This window comes from Mesoplodon bidens, assembly GCF_964165515.1.
Source record: "Mesoplodon bidens genome assembly, chromosome: 4".
Classification (NCBI taxonomy): Eukaryota; Metazoa; Chordata; class Mammalia; order Artiodactyla; family Ziphiidae; genus Mesoplodon; species Mesoplodon bidens.
Window position 1 is genome coordinate 60,987,222 of NC_138160.1, and position 18,514 is coordinate 61,005,735.

General features: G+C 34.3%; 1 protein-coding gene across 1 annotated transcript in view; it reads left to right on the plus strand.

Annotated features, from left to right (window-relative positions):
- POLK (DNA polymerase kappa) overlaps positions 1-18,514 on the plus strand; it is a 73,899-nt gene that overhangs the window by 47,856 nt on the left and 7,529 nt on the right. The window contains exons 5-11 of the mRNA XM_081233013.1: positions 1,898-2,029; positions 5,123-5,276; positions 8,816-9,055; positions 10,220-10,344; positions 11,660-11,826; positions 14,424-14,456; positions 17,655-17,751. Coding sequence (XP_081089139.1) covers positions 1,898-2,029; positions 5,123-5,276; positions 8,816-9,055; positions 10,220-10,344; positions 11,660-11,826; positions 14,424-14,456; positions 17,655-17,751 — 948 coding nt within the window. The remainder of the gene's footprint in view (positions 1-1,897; positions 2,030-5,122; positions 5,277-8,815; positions 9,056-10,219; positions 10,345-11,659; positions 11,827-14,423; positions 14,457-17,654; positions 17,752-18,514) is intronic.

An 18,514-nucleotide genomic window follows, 5' to 3' on the forward strand; every position in this document is an offset into this window, starting at 1 on the left:
TGATTCCAGTGCTCTTGCAATAGGGAGTATGCGCACGTCCTTCTACTCCACCATCTTGAACCAATCTCTCCAGAAGCTGCAGACTTTTTAATGCCTAGGTTTCAGGACTCGCATAATGTCACTCCCTCACATTCTTTTGGTCAAAGCAAGTCACAACCAAGTCTCTTGGTATGAGGAACCAGAACCCACCTTTTGACAGGAGGAACTGTAAAAGGCTGTGGCTGTGATTTATAATCCCCCACAAACCTCAAAGTTAAAGGAAGTCATATCTAAAATTGTGTTTGTACTCTACTGTAGATCTAGCTTTCATATCAATTCCATTAGATTTATTTATATTTAAAGCATTGGTTTGTCCTTCAAGTGCTGTCTGTACTTTCTAGTCCAGAATATTGACCAAGGATTAGCATAGTTTTGAATACTATCAAGATTTCTTAAACACCATTTGAAAACCATTAATGGCAAATTTATATTATCATTCTGAAATAATGCTTTCATTTGGCAGATTTTGTTTGCTTTCTTTGAATTTTCAGTTGAGATTCCAAGGATTCCATTTGTGATTAGTTTTTTCTAAATGGTATTATGGCCTGCCACATTAATCTAGATTGTTGTCAGGTATCTTCATCAACAGGATTTAATAAGTAATGCTCTTTTTACTCTCAATGACAAAATTTTGGCTCCCTGTCCACCAATGCCAAATAAAAAATATGGAGACAGAGTTTGGAGGAAGTAGAAAAGAGTAGCTTTATTCCTTTTGCCAGGCAAAGGGGGTAACACAGCAGGGTAGCACCTCAAGAGCTGTGCCCCTTCCCTGGGTAATAGGGGAAGTTTGTATAGCCTGGGGCTTGTGGTCTAGGGTAGGTGATAAGGCTCAAAGTAATGAAGGTCTTGCATTTCTTTTCTTCTGCAAATTCTTGGCCAAAGCTGGCATCAGGAGGCTCAGCAACTGGGTCTGGTGACAGTGATTATCGGCCCGTGACCTTCTTTCTGCAATGAAGAGTGCTACAAGGGAATGTAGGGGGAGAGGAAGTGCCAGGTGCAAAGGGTAATTTGTATGGAGTCAGAGTAATCAGCTTTGTGAAGGACAAGTCTAGCTACAAGTGTTTGTTAGTAGTAACAGCTAAAGAATAACCAAGATTGCTTAACTCTTTCAGTCCTGTTTATGTTGTTTCCCCAGCCTATTCATTGTTTCCTTATTTTCCTTGTTTATCAGAAAACAAAAGTCTCATTTCTATTTTTGCTGCAACACTCTCATAATTGTTTAGTACCATCTCGTAGTCAAAATGTTTTCACCAAAAAAGATATTCAAGCATTAAGAAATAGAGCTTAATTTTTAAAGTTCTTTTATGCTTTAATCACTTCATGTTTGAGACTTAATTTAACTGACCATATATTAGAACTTTGTTTTGTTTTTTTTCTAGATCAAAAACTTACAAAATTCCAAATCCATACTATTATACTATACCATTACTTTGCATACTATTACTTTTTGTAACTTCTATATTATTTGTACTATATTGCTTTATAGCTGTTACTTGACTACTACTATATTATTACTTTAATGTAACATCACCCACTATCATCTAAACTTTTATATATACTATATTACAGGTATGCATTAAAACCAATGAAGTTTAGTTACTGGAAACATAAGAGAACCTTTTTATTAGCACAGTCTTGCTTATTACCTCACGTCACGTTATAAATATGGTACAGCAGTGGGAGAGGGTCATATGTTATACCACAACAGGATAAAATCAAAGCTTGATTTGAGACAGTGGCCTATAAAAGAAATGTCCTTGAATTGAAAATGCACATCAATAATGTTTCTTTTGAAAGCATCGATCAATATGTCCATTTAGGTTTGAATATTTTTCCCCATGTGGTCCATTTTTTTCAGTCTACTTCGAATTACCATGCAAGGAGATTTGGTGTTCGTGCAGCCATGCCAGGATTCATTGCAAAAAGACTCTGCCCACAACTTATTATAGTGCCCCCAAACTTTGACAAATACCGAGCTGTGAGTAGAGAGGTAAGTCTGATGTCTCACCCCTACTTATAGCCTTCTGATGATTTCCTATCATCTACAGAGTCAAGTCCAAATACTGTAGCACATCAAAATTTAGCCTTAGCTTATCCCTTCAAGTCTCCCTTCTACCACTTCCTCAGCTTATATGTCAAATACTGAGCTGCATTATGTGTCCAGAATACACTCTTCTATTTCCCAGTTCTTTGCTTTTCCATGTGTTTTTCTGTCTGCATAGAAAACTCTTATCTCCCCAGAAAACTCTGAATTGCCTTAATTATAACCTAAATTAACTTTAGCTATTTTTCTGTTAATGTGCAATGTACATTTTCTTCTAGAATCACCTTATATTTATAATCTACAGAATTAATTCCAAGTCATTAATTCCAAGCTCTTTTCTGAATAAACTTTTTATCAATGTTTTTAAACAGTAACAAAATTAACTTATTTTGATTAGCTGCTCTCCTTGCCCCATAATCTAGGGAAGGTGCTTATGAGCATTTAATATCCAGAAGGCTGTAATCAAAGAAAAAGGGGAATAATCTATTGCTTTGAAAAGATTCTCTGAAAAATAAAGATTTGATTATTCACTAAAATTGCCTAAACTGTCATATATGAAAAACTGCCCTTTTCTCTAATTGTGGTAACAACTGGACTATCATGACACTGCTAAAACTTCAGTCATAAATTGAAATTTTAGTATACGACCTCAAACATTTTTATACTGTGGCAAAATGCAGTATGTTAAAGCCTACTCTCTGAATTGAAACACTTAAAAACACTGGCCATTATTACCATTTAGTCTCGTAAATTGTCTTTAGATTCACTCTTCTTATTTGTATTCCACCTCATTTCCCCTAGCAGTGAAACCTCCCCCAAATCAAAATGATGCTCCAGCCCCAGTTTTTTTAAAGTTTTTAAAAATTCTTTCAAAAACAGCCTGTGGAAGCAAGTGCTTTTGTGCCTACATCTGCAGAGGTGGTGGGGAACGGGAAGCAGGTTCACACAGGTTACTGCTTATCTGTTTTACTGTATTCTTAAGTAGAGATAAAATGCCAACCATAAATATTATAAGCTTTTAATAAGTTTGAAAATCCTTCAAAGACTTTGCAAGAATTTTTTTAACTTCTGCTTTAACTCAGTAAAACTTCTGACAGTATGACAATGAGAACTAAATTGTTTTTAGTTCTCTCTAGTTATTTACATAAGATGGAGAAATCTTTCTTCAAATTCAATCAGGATCTAGCTAGTTTATTTGCAGATGACAAATGGATTCTTATCTGTAAATGAACTACAGTGCAAATTCACTGATTATAAATGCATTAATATTTATGGCTTGGTTTAAACGTTTAAGAAAAAACCATATTTGTTTTATACAAAAAGAATGGAATAGCTTTAACTGCTCTCCAAGCCTAAATGCTTGATTTTTACTGGAGTCTGTCTATTTTTGTTCTTAAAGCAGTATCCTATGTAAAGGAAGTTAGTGAGTATTCATTGTCTCCAGAGAGTACTTCTCATTCAGAATAATCTTAGTTGGCTGCCAACTACAGACCTTCCAGAGTTTCATTTTCACTAGAAAGATTCCATTTGAGCACATTGTAGAATTGGTTTCTTCTACAAGAACAAAGCTAATTAAGGTACTCTCTGAGTAAAGCTTGGCCAAGTTTTATGTCACCATTTTCTAAAATTACCTTTGACTCAGCTGTTCATAATTATATTAAGCTAAAATGCTTTCTTTTTATAAAACGTCAAAAAAAGTTTTCTCATGGTACAGCAGACAGCTTTTAAACACTAGGTGAAACATAACATAATTCAGCAAGTATGTTTTTCCAATATACATATTATTTTGGCAACCAGTTCCTCTAACTTCAGCTAATACTTCAGTGGTTAAAAAAAATTCATACTTTCATATAATAAAACTATCTTATATAAAAGGCATTTCTGGAATCATGCAGAGATTCTGATCTCTTTACATATTTCTTTTATCCCAAGATGCAACTCCAGACTTTTCCCCATCATTTAATATAGACACAGACTTACACTACAGATTTTGTCATCTTTTCCATTCTAAATCCTGATTTTTGTTTTCTGAATGAATACATGCATTAATGTGTGTACTGAGTGGAGTTTTATGGACATATTATAATTAATTGGAGTAGAACTACTTTCTAAAGCAACATAATACCTTCATGTAAGATTATTCCTTTTTAAAATGAACAAAAATGGGCCTTTCTCACCTTCTGAAATGACCCACATTCTGTCTGTGGAGTGTGTCTCTCTCTAAACAAGTTCACTTCGGGACTTCCCTAGTGGCGCAGTAGTTAAGAATCTGCCTGCCAGTGCAGGGGACATGGTTTCAATCCCTGGTCTGGGAAGATCCCACATGCTGCGGAGCAACTAAGCCCATGAGCCACAACTACTGAGCCTGTGCTCTAGAGCCCACGAGCCACAACTACTGAGCCCATGCGCCACAGCTACTGAAGCCTGCAGGCCTAGAGCCCGTGCTCCGCAACAAGAGAAGCCACTGCAATGAGAAGCCTGCACACCACAATGAAGAGTAGCCCCCACTCGCCACAACTGGAGAAAGCCCGCACCCAGCAATGAAGACCCAACGCAGTCCAGAAATAAATAAATAAGTAAATAAAATTTAAAAATAACTAACTAAATAAATCCACTTCTTACCTAAAAAAAAGGACAAAAACAATTGTAAAAAGTAAAGGAGAGCAGGATCCTATTGTTCCCACTTCTGCTTTTGACTTGCCACCTAAAATTATGTTGCTTAACCATTTTTTATGGGCCTATCAGAATGATGTTGTTGTTTATTTGAATCACTTATTATATATAGATATAGGTGGCTAAATAGAGATTATATCAAATGAAGCTATTTCATGGTCTTCTGCCTTTGTAATCTATTTTAATACAAAAGAGAATTTGGACAAATTTGCCCTAGCAGTAAATTATTTATTCTCTAAATCCATGAGCTACTGATTATAGAATCCTTACTATAGTTGCAAAGTAAGAATATTAATGTTTCTTATCAGCTGTATGTGGCAAGTTTTGCTTTGGCAGCAAAATTAAACCATTTTGTTCCTTTCGAAGGTTAAGGAAATACTTGCTGATTATGATCCCAATTTTATGGCCACGAGTCTTGATGAAGCCTATGTGAATATAACAAAGCATTTAGAGGAAAGACAAAATTGGCCTGAGGACAAAAGGAAGTATTTCATCAAAACAGGGAACTCTCTAGAAAATGGTAAGCAATTTATTAGAATGTTCACACTAAGAAAAAAAACAAACAAAAAATCCTTTGAATTAACCAGTTAACTCATTAGGATGCATAGGGGCAGGAATAAATATAGCTTTATTATGAAAAAGTATTAAAAATGAAAAATCAGGGAATTCCCTGGTGGTCCAGTGGTTAGGACTCCACACTTTCCACTGCAGGCGGCACGGATTTGATCCCTGGTTGGGGAATTAAGATCCCACAAGCTGCACGGCACAACCAAGTGGGGTTTCTGAGATAAATGTGTGGAATGCCACTTTTAAACCAAATGAGATTGTTAAATCTCTAGACTTTAAGAGTGTGCAGAGTCCTTAAACAAAGTAACTTCATAGCAGTTTTTTCCGTAAGATATAATTAACCAGGGGTTGGATTGCCTTGAATCTGAGGAGGTTCTTTGTTTATGGTGGCCTTTTTATACAGCTGATAATAGAAAATAGATTCTTTTTTAATTAGCCTCGAACATATCAAAACATTGGATGGGTTTTTTTTTTATTTCCCAAATTTTCTATAATCTATTTATACAGTGATTACTGTTCTTAACCTTGCCGAAATTAATGACTCCCCAACTCCCTTCTTGGCCTTAGATCTTATTTTGATTCTTTTTATATATAATGAAACAAGTTTTATGACCCCAAGGTTTTTTTCAAATGAGCCCCTTATTACCTACCCAAAACAATGCCAAAAATCATGCAGATAATACACATACTGCTTTCAGTCCTCTGTCAGAGGTGTGATTACTTCAAATGCCAGCACTGCCCTGGACCCCTGAGCAAAGTTCACCTGGATGAAAAGGTAGAAATAGAGGGTTTGCTCAAAACCCATAGCCATGTTTCATGTGTACAACTCATTAACTGCTTCAGAGGGGACAGGCTGTGGTGGGGAAGCTCTTTGTAACTTTCCCTGAAGCAAAAATGGTGGATCCTCAATGCCATAAATTTCTAACTTTACCATTGTTTGGGGCTCACATCTTTGGAGCAAATTTAGTATGGACATCGAATCATAATTTTATTACCTTACTTAGAGCTCTAATGGGGTAGGTCTCTCTCTTTAAGAGAAACATTAAACAATAAACAAACATAATTTCTGGACACAGAGGCTTGGAGCAAAAGCTTTTTTGCTCTTAATATAACTTTATTGTTTGAGGAAGTGACACACAAAGTCTAATGTCACTTTGCTTAAAATCTTACTTTGTTAGTTCCTTACTTTTCACAGGAGAAAGGAGGGGAGCCATTAAATAGTTATGTCAAAGCATCCCCTGAGGGTCACCTATAATAACTACTTTCACAATATGTTATAAAAAAATTATATTGGGACTAAGGTAAATGTTTTCATTCTCTACTAATGTTCTTTTCATTTACTATATGTCCACACTCATTATGAGGATGTGAATTTTTAATATCTGTTGCTTTTAACATATTTATTTATGTACTTTCCTCTTCATGTATTTCATATTCTTAAGCAATTTAAATAGTTTAACTTTTTTTTTTCATATATAAGTCCCTGTGGGCTGGACTTTCAGGCATGTCTGATTTCACATTATGCCCAGAGAAGCTGTCAACAGTGAGTTGGAGTCGTGGCAGGTGGTTGATATACCTTCCTCTAAAGTCCAAGGGATTTTTCTGCTGTTTGCCCCTTTTCTAAAAGGCGCAGTCTGTAAAGAAATAGAATAATAATTATTATTATTTTATGTTTATTCTCTCATAAATCTAGATGGTGCCAGGCAATGTAAAAAACTAAAATACTGTACTGTATACTTTTTAGCACTTGCCATCCAGATGGGATCTTAATCCTACTGTTTCAAATTATAAGAAACCTTACTTTTATATGCTGATCACCTCAGTTATGAGGCTTATAAAGATATTTCTTTCAGAAAGCGAATAAGAAACCACTTCAGCAGTTGGTTGCATAGCCAGGCCTCACAGAGAAGTAGACAGATTGAAACGGTAACTACACCATTCAGCAGCGGCTCTAAACAATGAACCTGAAAACAGCATATGCTTTGCTTTCTACTGTAGTGTCCTACTATCAGTGACTCACCTGAGGGCAGTGTGATAGAAGCATGAGGTACAAAACATGGCCTAAGGAACTGCAGAAGGAGGTTGTGAACGTGCCTTACGTGGCCTGCAGGTTTTCCGTAGCTCTTTACCTTGACTTTCACACATCTAGTTGGGAAAAAGAGGGTCCAGGTAAATACCATTTCAGCTGTGCCTTAGTCTTAATCCCCCTGAATTGCTCTGCATTTTAAAACCAGATAATGGAAAATGAAAGGAACTAAAGTACATAAATAACAGCCGGTGTAAGTTTGAAAATAAGGCTTGTTTTGTATATGGCCTGGGAATTCAGATTTGGAAAATACCTGTCTGTAACTTAATTCATATTACATACTTAAAAATTTGAAACTAATTAAGTGTCTGTCATTTTATTTATATTATCTTTATAAAATCTTTTGAAAAGGCCAACTTTATTTTTTAAGTATATGTGTCTTGAAACTAGAAACTTAATTTTTGCATCTGTATTTACCTTAATTTGGAAAACATTTATATGTAATAAAATTATGAAATGGATGAGAAAGCTCTGTTGTTAATCTTAGTTTTTATGAATTTTACACTTCAACTGATTTCTCCTCCATTAAGCCCGGAAAGTAAAGTCTTCAGTGGATTTGTTCATAAGGACATGTTTAGTATCTGTATAGATTTAAGTGTATTTCACAGTTCATTTATGAAAAATGCAACTAAAATGAAATAATAACCAGATTAGTTTTTTTACTTTACTTTTTAATATTAATATTAGTTTGCTGCCTTTTGATAATAACAAAGGCTTCTCGCTCTTAAACTTGGAGCATGGTTAATCTGATTAGACCTTAAGAATTTATATATTTAAAGAAATATAACTTCCAGAAGTAATTTCTATTTATTTCAAATGTGCTCTTAGTAAAAGTGATACTTTATAAACAAACAAGTCAAAATTAAAATCAGCATTTGAAAGAAGAAAATTCAGATTATTTAACATTTGAAAAGTTCTTCCATGAATGAAAAAAATTTTTAGGCTTTTTTCCCCCCTCCAAAAGCAAAATTTATCTTTCAGGCATAATTGTTCTATGTTGCTTAACACCTTTTTCCTTATTCCTAAATTCTAATTTAAGAAGGTTCTTTTTTTCCTCTAGAGATGAGTAAAGGTAAGAAACCTTTCATCTTTTTGAGAAAAAAGTACTGTGAATCTAATTCCAATTCTGGGTTTCAATTAATTTCAGTACAAAAATTAGTGAGATTTACATAAGATATTTCGTTTTAAAATGTATACAATGGAAATGGATAATATTCCTTTTAAGAAAAACTTAGAATCAGTGTTTTCTTTGGTAAACAGTTAAAAATATAAATGCTAACATTTCTGATCTTGGTTCTTAGAAAACTAAACTAGATTCATCTTTAGAAAGACTGTAGGGAAACCTAATTTATGAAGTATGTACTTTTTAAAATGAAGATGAATTACTGTTCCTGTTTATAATTTAGATAAACCAGGAAAGGAAGTTAATAAACTGCGTGAGCAGGAACGATCCATCTCTCCTCTACTTTTTGAAGATAGTCCTCCTGATTTGCAGTCCCCAGGAAATCCTTTCCAAGTGAACTTTGAAGAACTGAATAATCTTCAAATACTCCAAAACTCAATTGTTTTTGGAACATCAGCTGAGGAAGTGGTAAAGGAAATTCGTTTCAGAATCGAGCAAAAAACTACACTGACAGCCAGTGCAGGTACTTAAAATGATATTGATGGTTCCAATAGTTACAATTTTCAGACTAGCTAACATAGTGTAATATTAGTAGTTTCTCACTATAAAGTGTAGAGTAACATTTTACTTAGCTGTTTTTTTATTAACTTCTGACAATACACCTATTCAGAATACTGTGAACCTATAGGTAAATTGGAATTAAGCACAAAAGCCCATGTGTCCAAAGCAAAAACTTATCATAAAGCTCATGTAGCTATCTTTTTTGAAACACAAAATATATTGTAATTGGTTTTGGACATAATACTTTGTTTTCCCTTTGAAGACTTACAGTGCAAGAGAGACCACATATGTCCACACAAAATATGGATGAGACAGGAAAAAAACACCAACTAGCAACATAGCAATCTAGGATCACCTGGTGAAGGGAAAAAGAGCTTTACATATGCCAATAACTCATGAGGGTATCACTGTGTCTTAGCATAGAAACTGATATTCATGAGGACCCTAGATTATCTTAAGAAAGCCATATTATGATTGGGTTAGTCTTTTCTTCCTATGCCAAAGCATGAGAATAAGTAATAAATTTTAGAAAGATGTGTATAAAAATTGAACTATTTGATGATCATAGTTGAATATACCTATTTCAAGTTATCTTAATCATTAAGACACCTAAAAATTATAAAACACATCTCTGAAAAGGGGTAATTTGCTTTGTGAGTAGCATAAAAAGGATACACGCATTTCATTATCATTGTGTTAAATATACTGGAAACAGAACCTTTGATTTTTTTTCTTTATGTGGATAATCTATACAGAAGACCTTTTCAAAGAGTAAACATCCATCCTAAATTATATTCTCGATCTTTTCTGTAAGACAGCCCTGTATTCCAACTAAATATAGTAAGTAAACTAATAATATCACAAACTCAGAAATTACTCTTAGACTTTAAAATACCATGGAGATTTAAATATTCCTCATTTCTGCTGCCACAATAACTAATACAATTCCTTTTCCTAAAACCATAGCAAGCCCTGGGGAGACAGATAGTAATCAAATGTAATTTTTAAAGTAGCATTCCATATCATTTCAAATTTTTGCATTAAATTTTTTTTCTGTGTTGTTATCACATATTTTAAAGTCATACATATCATGTTCTTTGAGTCATCAGAGTGTTCTTCTTTTAAGGCATTGCACCAAATACAATGTTAGCGAAAGTATGCAGTGATAAGAATAAACCAAATGGACAATACCAAATTCTCCCTAATAGACAAGCTGTGATGGACTTCATCAAGGACTTACCCATTAGAAAGGTGAAATTTTATGCAAAATTTGTCATCTATATATATACTCGGTGTTGTGAAAAAATACTATTTAAGATGATAGTAATCATTCTTTCAGAAACTTTTTAAAATGATAGCTAACAAGCAAGAATGATAATGGATTATTTATTTGGACTTGAAGAAATCTTTCTGTGAAATCCTAAAAGTGAGGTTTAGGAAGCTTGGCTGTTGAAAAGTTTGTTGAAAAGATTTAGAATTTTAATTGTTTTTGACCAGGAAAAAAAAACCCAAATACTTTACCATCTTTAAAACGGTAACATGATCCCTCAGGGATTATAGAAAGGGTATATTTTATTATTTTTTTTACAGCTTCTAGATTGTTCTGCATATATATGCTTTTTAAAAAATAATAATTGTACTATACACTATTTGATGTTCTAGGGCTTGCTTTCCTGACTCAGCATAATGTATATTAGTGAATCTAAATAAACATTTTCAACACTCAGAAGAAAGGCTATATCAAAATATATAATGTATAATGACTACTGAATAGCTTAGTATATATAAGATGTAGCTATAAAGCAGTGTTTTCCAATGTATTTTTAAGGTATGAATGGGTGTTCTGTTAGAAACGTTCTGGGGTCAAAGAACTTTGGAATGTACCACCCTTGGTGGGTCACAAGAGATATTAATTTATTGAAGATTCATTATTCTTACAATAAAAAAGTTCATTTAAAGTTTGTTTATCCTAGAAACATACTCATTGTTACAGAGAACAAACTGGTGGTTTCCAGAGGGGAGGGGGTGGGGAGTTGGGCAAAATAGGTAAAGAAGATTAAGAGGTACAAACTTGGAGTTATAAAAAAAATGGCATGGGATGTAATGTACAGTATAGAAACTATAGTCAGTAATATTATAATAACTTTGTATGGTGACCGATGATTACTAGACTTATTGTGGTGGTTGATTCATAACGTATATAAATGTTGAATCACTGTGTTGTACACCTGAAACTAATATAATGCACGTCAACTATACTTCAATTTTAAAAAATTAAAAGGGAATAAAAAGTTGTTTATCCTACCATTCCTCAAGTTTATATGACCACAGAACTCTTTTTTAAATGCTTTTTTTTAATTCCATGGAATTAAAAATTTTTAATTTTCATGGAACACTAGTTTAGGAAATATAGCCAAAAAGTAACTAAAGCCATTCTCTAGTGTGACTTTCGAAACTAGGCACATTATTTATACCTTTTATTAGTTATAAAATGTATGATGAGATTATAATACCACTTCTTATCTTAATTTTAAAATGTATTAATGATAAATTGATTCTTTTCTAGGTTTCTGGAATAGGAAAAGTTACAGAGAAAATGTTGAAGGCCCTTGGAATTATTACTTGTACAGAACTCTACCAACAGAGGGCATTACTTTCTCTCCTTTTCTCTGAAACATCTTGGCATTATTTCCTTCATATTTCCCTGGGTCTAGGTTCAACACACCTGGCAAGGTATCTGTATTTATAATTATTCTGCTTTTTTTTATCATTTGCTGAAATAACAGTTTTCACCATTGAGATAGAGACTACAAGGATAACACGTTTTAAATTTCTTTTAGGCTAGCTCAATTCAGAATATAATTTTTGAATTAGAGTCAAAAGATTGGATGTGAGAGAAAAGGAAAAGAGGAATAAAAAATCACTCCTAGGTTGTTGGCTACAGCAGTTGGATAGAGGGATAAGAGGAATGATGGGTGCTTTCTCTTCTGTACCTGCCTTGTTCTTTGTTCAGAACGTAAGAATACTGGTGATCAGATTGTGGGGATAAGAAAGATGGCTCATACTCCAGAACTCACCCTTTAAGCAAGTAGACTTAACGATTCTTTGAAAGCCTTCATGAACTACCTGTATTTCTTCTCTTTTCCAGATTTGTAAATGATTCATTCATTCAGTACTGAGTACTTTGTGTTAGGCACTGTTCTAGGCACTGGGGATAATAGCAGTAAACAAGACCAAGTCCTGCCTTCATGGAGTTTGAAGAGTAGTGTGGGAAATAAAAAGTAACCAAATAAACAAATGGAGAAAGTAAGGCAGAGTGGGGGCATAGACGTTGACTTGGGGGGTAAGAGATGGCGTTGGCAGCGGTTCTCCAGAGGCAGAGACCTGAAGGGGCCAGCCATGCAAAGATCTAAGAGAAGAGGAAACGGCTAGAGGAGAGGCCCTGTGTTTCCTCCCTGCCACTCTTTCATCCAGGTCTTAAAAAGAAGGATCCCAGGGCTTCCCGGGTGGCGCAGTGTTTGAGAGTCCACCTGCCGATTCAGGGGACACGGGTTCGTGCCCCAGTCTGGGAAGATCCCACATGCCGCAGAGCGGCTGGGCCCATGAGCCATGGCCGCTGAGCCTGCGCGTCTGGAGCCTGTGATCCGCAACAGGAGAGACCACAACAGTGAGAGGCCCGCGTACTACAAAAAAAAAAAAAAAAAGAAGGATCCCAGAGCTAGAAGGGTACACTGTTTAGGGTGGGTGAAAAGAAGGCACTAAAAACAAGAATGAAAATTAACACTGGGCACTATTTTTATGATTTTGTTATCATCTTGTTAGCCTGCCCTCAAAATAACTCTTTTATATTCATATAGTTAAACTAAAGGAAAACAAGAAGATTACTGAGGAGGCATATAAAATAAGTTTGATTAACCAATTAGACATGCTAAATCTTACAGAGATTGCAAGGCATGTGCTATTATTTTTCTCATCTCTCCATGCTCCTCATTCTTTCAAGTCCAGGTAGCTGACTTTGATCTTGAGTGGATATAATGAAAGATAAGACAAAGACATCACAGTACTATAAATAACCCAGTATATGAAGGTGATGAGAAATAAAACTTTCTTCTTTAATCCAAAAATTATCCTCTTTTTATTTCCATAGTGCTTGAAAGCAATATAGTTTTTAATATAACATAGCACATATTCACCTGTGGTAGAGATGCAGGTAATGCTTTTAAGTGAAACTCATAGGTAATTTTTAACAATATAAAATAGCAAACTTACCTTCCCTTCTATCCACATTCTCTGTTTCCCTAATTTGCTTTATTTTTTAATCTGTAGTACTTCTCCCCTTCTAACCTGTTCCATATTTACTGCTGTGTTTGTTTATTTGTCTCCCTCCACTAAGATATGTTTCTTTATAACTATTTTTTTTAACATTTATTTAATTTATTTATTTGGTTGCACTGAGTCTTAGTTGTGGCAGGCGGGCTCCTTTGTTGTGGCTTGCAGGCTCCTTAGTTGTGACATGCGAACTCTTAGTTGTGGCACGCATGTGGGATCTAGTTCCCTGACCAGCGATCGAACCCAGGCCCCCTGCATTGGGAGCACAGAGTCTTAACCACTGTGCCACCATGGAGGTCCCTAAAATATAAGTTTCTTAAAGGCAGGCACTTGGTCTGTTTTCTTCATTACTGTTATCTCCAAGGCCTAGAACAGTGCTTGATTCATAATTGGTTTGTGAAATATTAGGAAAATGAATAATCTACATGTCATTTCAGCTTTTTGGTTTTAACTATTCCTACCAAAGTAGCTAGAATCCAACCAAACTAGGTGGTTCAGATTCCCAGTCATCATCCTATTGCTGTATGGCAAATTTTGACTGAGCTTCCATAGAGTGGTATAAGTGAATAATAAATAGGCTATTATTAATGTACTAGGCCAAAAACTAGATAATGGATATTAAATTATTTAAAATTTAATTATATCTTATAACTGCAAGCCATTATGCTACTACCTTCTGTTGGTTTTTATAAGTTGTGATTTTTTATATTCAGGCTTTTAATAGAAACAATTTATAATATCATCCTGTTTTCAAATTTGTTCTCTTTGATAGATATAGACTTGATCCATCACACATGTAATTATATTAGCATATCTTTCTACATTCTTTGGTGATAGTTTTATTTTTAGATTAAAAAACTCACTGTGTTTCATGATGTATAACTTTTAATGTAAAACGTTGAGATCTCTAAAGGGTAACTGATGTAAAATCATCTTGGTTGACGAAAAGAAACTCAGTCTTTGAGAAAGCAAATAAAAGCTTTTTTTTTTTTAATTTCAAGGGATGGAGAGAGGAAAAGCATGAGTGTTGAGAGGTAATGTTTTGTTACTAATTATTCATAATTTGTATTATTTTAAACTAATTTTTAATTTTTAGTAAATTATCACTGAGATTTAAAAATCTATTTGCAAACCAAGTAACAGTTTTCAGCAGTTGATAATCCTACGGTAAATATTCCAGTGCAATGCTTTATTATCTTTGCTTGCTGTGCTCTCAATGGGAAAAAATTTAACTGCAGTTATTTTTTTAAATGTTGGTTTTGTTCCTATTCAGTGAAAACCAAGCATTTTAGGATTCTAAATCTTAATTTCTAGACTTATTTATAAGAAAAATTATACTGAGTAGTTATTTGGGAAATTTAAGAAATGATGATGGAAATTCTTCCTGAAGTTCTTCAAATATTGGTGAATAACCATAGGCATCAAATAGTAAGATACTGATGAACGAGAGCTTAGAGGTGATCTAGTTCAGTGGTTTACAATCTTATTTGAAGTCAAATGAAATCTTGATGGAACCTTATTGTTTTGGAAAATATGTCATTTGAAAAGTCCCTCGCTTATCTCCTCAAAGAACCAAAGTTCCACTAAGACATTTAAGAACCGCGGACCTAGTATAAGGTTGTGTTCATTTTGCACATATATTATTCATGATCAGAAAAGCTGAATGACTTTTTTTTGTTGAAATTTATTTATTTATGTTTTATACAGCAGGTTCTTATTAGTTATCTATTTGATACATATTAGTGTATACGTGTCAATCCCAATCTCCCAGTTCATCCCACCACCTCCACCAACCCCCCTTTTCCCCCTTGGTGTCCATGTTTGTTCTCTATTTCTGCCTTGCAAACCAGTTCATCTGTACCATTTTTCTAGATTCCACATATATGTGTTTATATACGATACTTGTTTTTCTCTTTCTGACTTATTTCACTCTGTATGACAGTCTCTAGGTCCATCCACATCTCTACAAATGACCCAATTTCATTCCTTTTTATGGCTGAGTAATATTCCATTGTATATATGTACCACATCTTCTTTATCCATTCGTTTGTGGATGGGCATTTAGGTTGCTTCCATGACTTGGCTATTGTAAATAGTGCTGCAATGAACATTGGGGTGCATTTGTCTTTTTGAATTATGGTTTTCTCTGGGTATATGCCCAGTAGTGGGATTGCTGGGTCATATAGTAATTCTATTTTTAGCTTTTTAAGGAACCTCCATATGGTTCTCCATAGTGGCTGTATCCATTTACATTCCCACCAACAGTGCAAGGGGGTTCCCTAGAAAAGATGAATGACTTTTACAAGACAACACACTCAGTAAATGACTTTGATAAAAATTGCTGTTTTAGGCTGTGATTTACATAAAAGCAATCAAATGAAAAGAGGGGGAAAAAGCATCCAAAAGTGAGATAGTATCGTCCTATTTAATGATTTTTCTTCTATTTTGTCTTTTGTTATTGAGAACATTGCTTGCTGTACAAGAGTATTAACTAATATTAATATTTCTTAAGAAAGGGCCACCAAACCAGTAGAAAAAAGTGAACAAAGATCTAATTAGTTAACAGAAAAGACGATACAAATGGCTTTATAAACATGTGGAAATAATCTCAGTCTCCATATAATTTAAGAAATTCAGATTGAAAATTCTCTGAGATAGCATTTTTTACTAATCAAGTTGGCAAAGATGCACACTCTATTGGCAAGACTATGGGAGTGAAAAAGCTATTAAACTCTGAAGGAGGGTGTACTAGTTTCTTATTGGTGGTATAACTAATTACCACAAATTTATTCTCTTACTGTTCTGAAGGTCAGAAGTCCTAAAATTAAGGTGTCATCAGGGTTGCATTCCTTCTAGAGGCCCCAGAGGAGAATCCATTTCCTTACTAAAAGCTTCTAGAGGCTTCTTGCATTCTTTGGCTCATGGCCCCATTCTCTATCTTCAACTCTCACATTTTGTCTTTCTTTGACTCTTACCCTCCTGCCTCCTTCTTACAAGGACCCTTGAGATTACAATGGACCTACCTGGATAATTCAGGATAATCGCCCCATCTTAATTTAACCACATCTGTAAAGTTCATTTTACCATGTAAAGTACTAGATTCTGAGAGATTAGGGTTTGAACATCTTCGGGGACCATTATTTTGCCTACCACAGGGGGCAAGCAATTTGGCAGTATCTATCAAGATCACAGACACACATGTACTTTGATCCCACAGTTCTTTTTCTAGGCATACATTCCACTGGTGTAATCACATGTCATTTTACATGTATACATGGTTATGCACTGCATTTTTTTGTGTGATAGCAAAAGATTGGAAATAAGTTTCTACAAATAGAGGATTGGTTAAATGATCTTACATCTTTAAATTAGAATTTATGCTGCCATATATAAATGAAATTATTTACTTATAGGGAACTCTCACCAGGATGAATGAGAAAAGCAAAGTGGTAAATAATGTATCTAATATTCTACTGTTTATATAGGGGAAATGTTTGCTTGTTTGCTTTTATATGCATACAGTATTCTAGAGGAATAAATAATGAATAGGAAGCTGGCAATATTGGTTGCCACTAGGGAAGAGAACTGGGTAGCTGGGAGTAGTTAGAAGGGGGACTTTTCACTGAATGACTATTCAGGGTTTGCTCGGGCTTTTTTACTGGTTACCCCACTTTCTCTTTAGTGTCTTTATGTTAATATGGCCTTTGAATACCCTTGTGCAGATGAAGTCACAAGTTCTACATTTAATCTTACCAGCCCTCCATTTCCGGTTGCCTATTAGATGACTTTATGTAGGTGCCACGAACCAACCCCTTAAATCTACTTGAAGATAATTCACTTACAGAAAATACACATTCAGTAATTGGAATGTTGTTCTCATTTGTACTTTCTTAAGATAATCCTCTGTAGCAGAGTCTGTATACATATGTATCCTAATGTTTTGTAAGTTTTGAGGGCATTATCCTTATATGTTGGTGACTTTAATCATCTTTTAAAAAATGTTGTAGAGAGCAAATGCACCTTTGCTAATCAGTTTAGCTATACACAATCTTCCATTATTTAAGAAGATCTTGGATGTTTTTACTTAATCATATCTTAGTTCATCTGAAAACTTTATTCTGTAATGTAGAAAATATAACTTAATGCTAGGCCATTTACATGTACTGTATCATTTCTAAAATATACTGAATTGTAGTTTACTTTGTGCACCAAAATCATTCTTGCCTTTCTAGGACATTCAGTGAGATAAGTAAAGCAGAAGAACAGTACAGCTTGTGCCAAGAACTTTGCAGTGAACTTGCTCAAGATCTGCAGAAAGAAGGACTTAAGGTACTTTATTTTTATGCAGTGTTCTTAGTTTTCTAAATTTTTAATAATAAAAAGCTACCTTAAACCAAGAGTTAGATTTTGCATTTAAATACAAATTGGGATGTGTCAGAAAAGAGAGTTCTTGTCTTCAATAGAGACAAATTGAATTTTGACCCTTATCTGAGGCCTATGATGAGGTCATTTTATGAGAAGCAACTTATGAGGCTGGAGTGATTCCAGTATAATTCCAGAGAAGTTTATATTACATTGGGAGTACATTTGAATAAGTTCAAAATCAGAGTTATAGTGACAGTAAAGAATAAGGGATAGGGAAGGATTTCCCTAGAACTGTGCTTGTTATAAATGCCTTTCCAATTTTCCTTTAATGTCATTGTCAGGTAGACATTGACCTTCTGGAATAGGCATTTTGTTTCAAGGCCTTAATCCAGGTTGCTTAACACATTGAGAACAAAACCTGGAAGGCTTTGAACTTTGTATTTTATAATCTTCACTCACAACAATCCATGTTTAGTATTTTTCCAACATTCTCAAAACAGAGGTAGAGTTATTACAAAGTATAATACAAAAGCAATAAAAAGTTATTACCAAGAAAGGGATATCTGATGACTATTTTCTTATAATCCTTCTCCGTTATACCTTAAATATATAGAGAGTTCTTTTTAAAATTTTTTTTAAATAAGCTTTTAATTTTAGAATCATTTCAGGTTTATAGAATAGTTACAAGGATAATATCGAGATTTCCAGTATACCCAGTTTCCCTCAT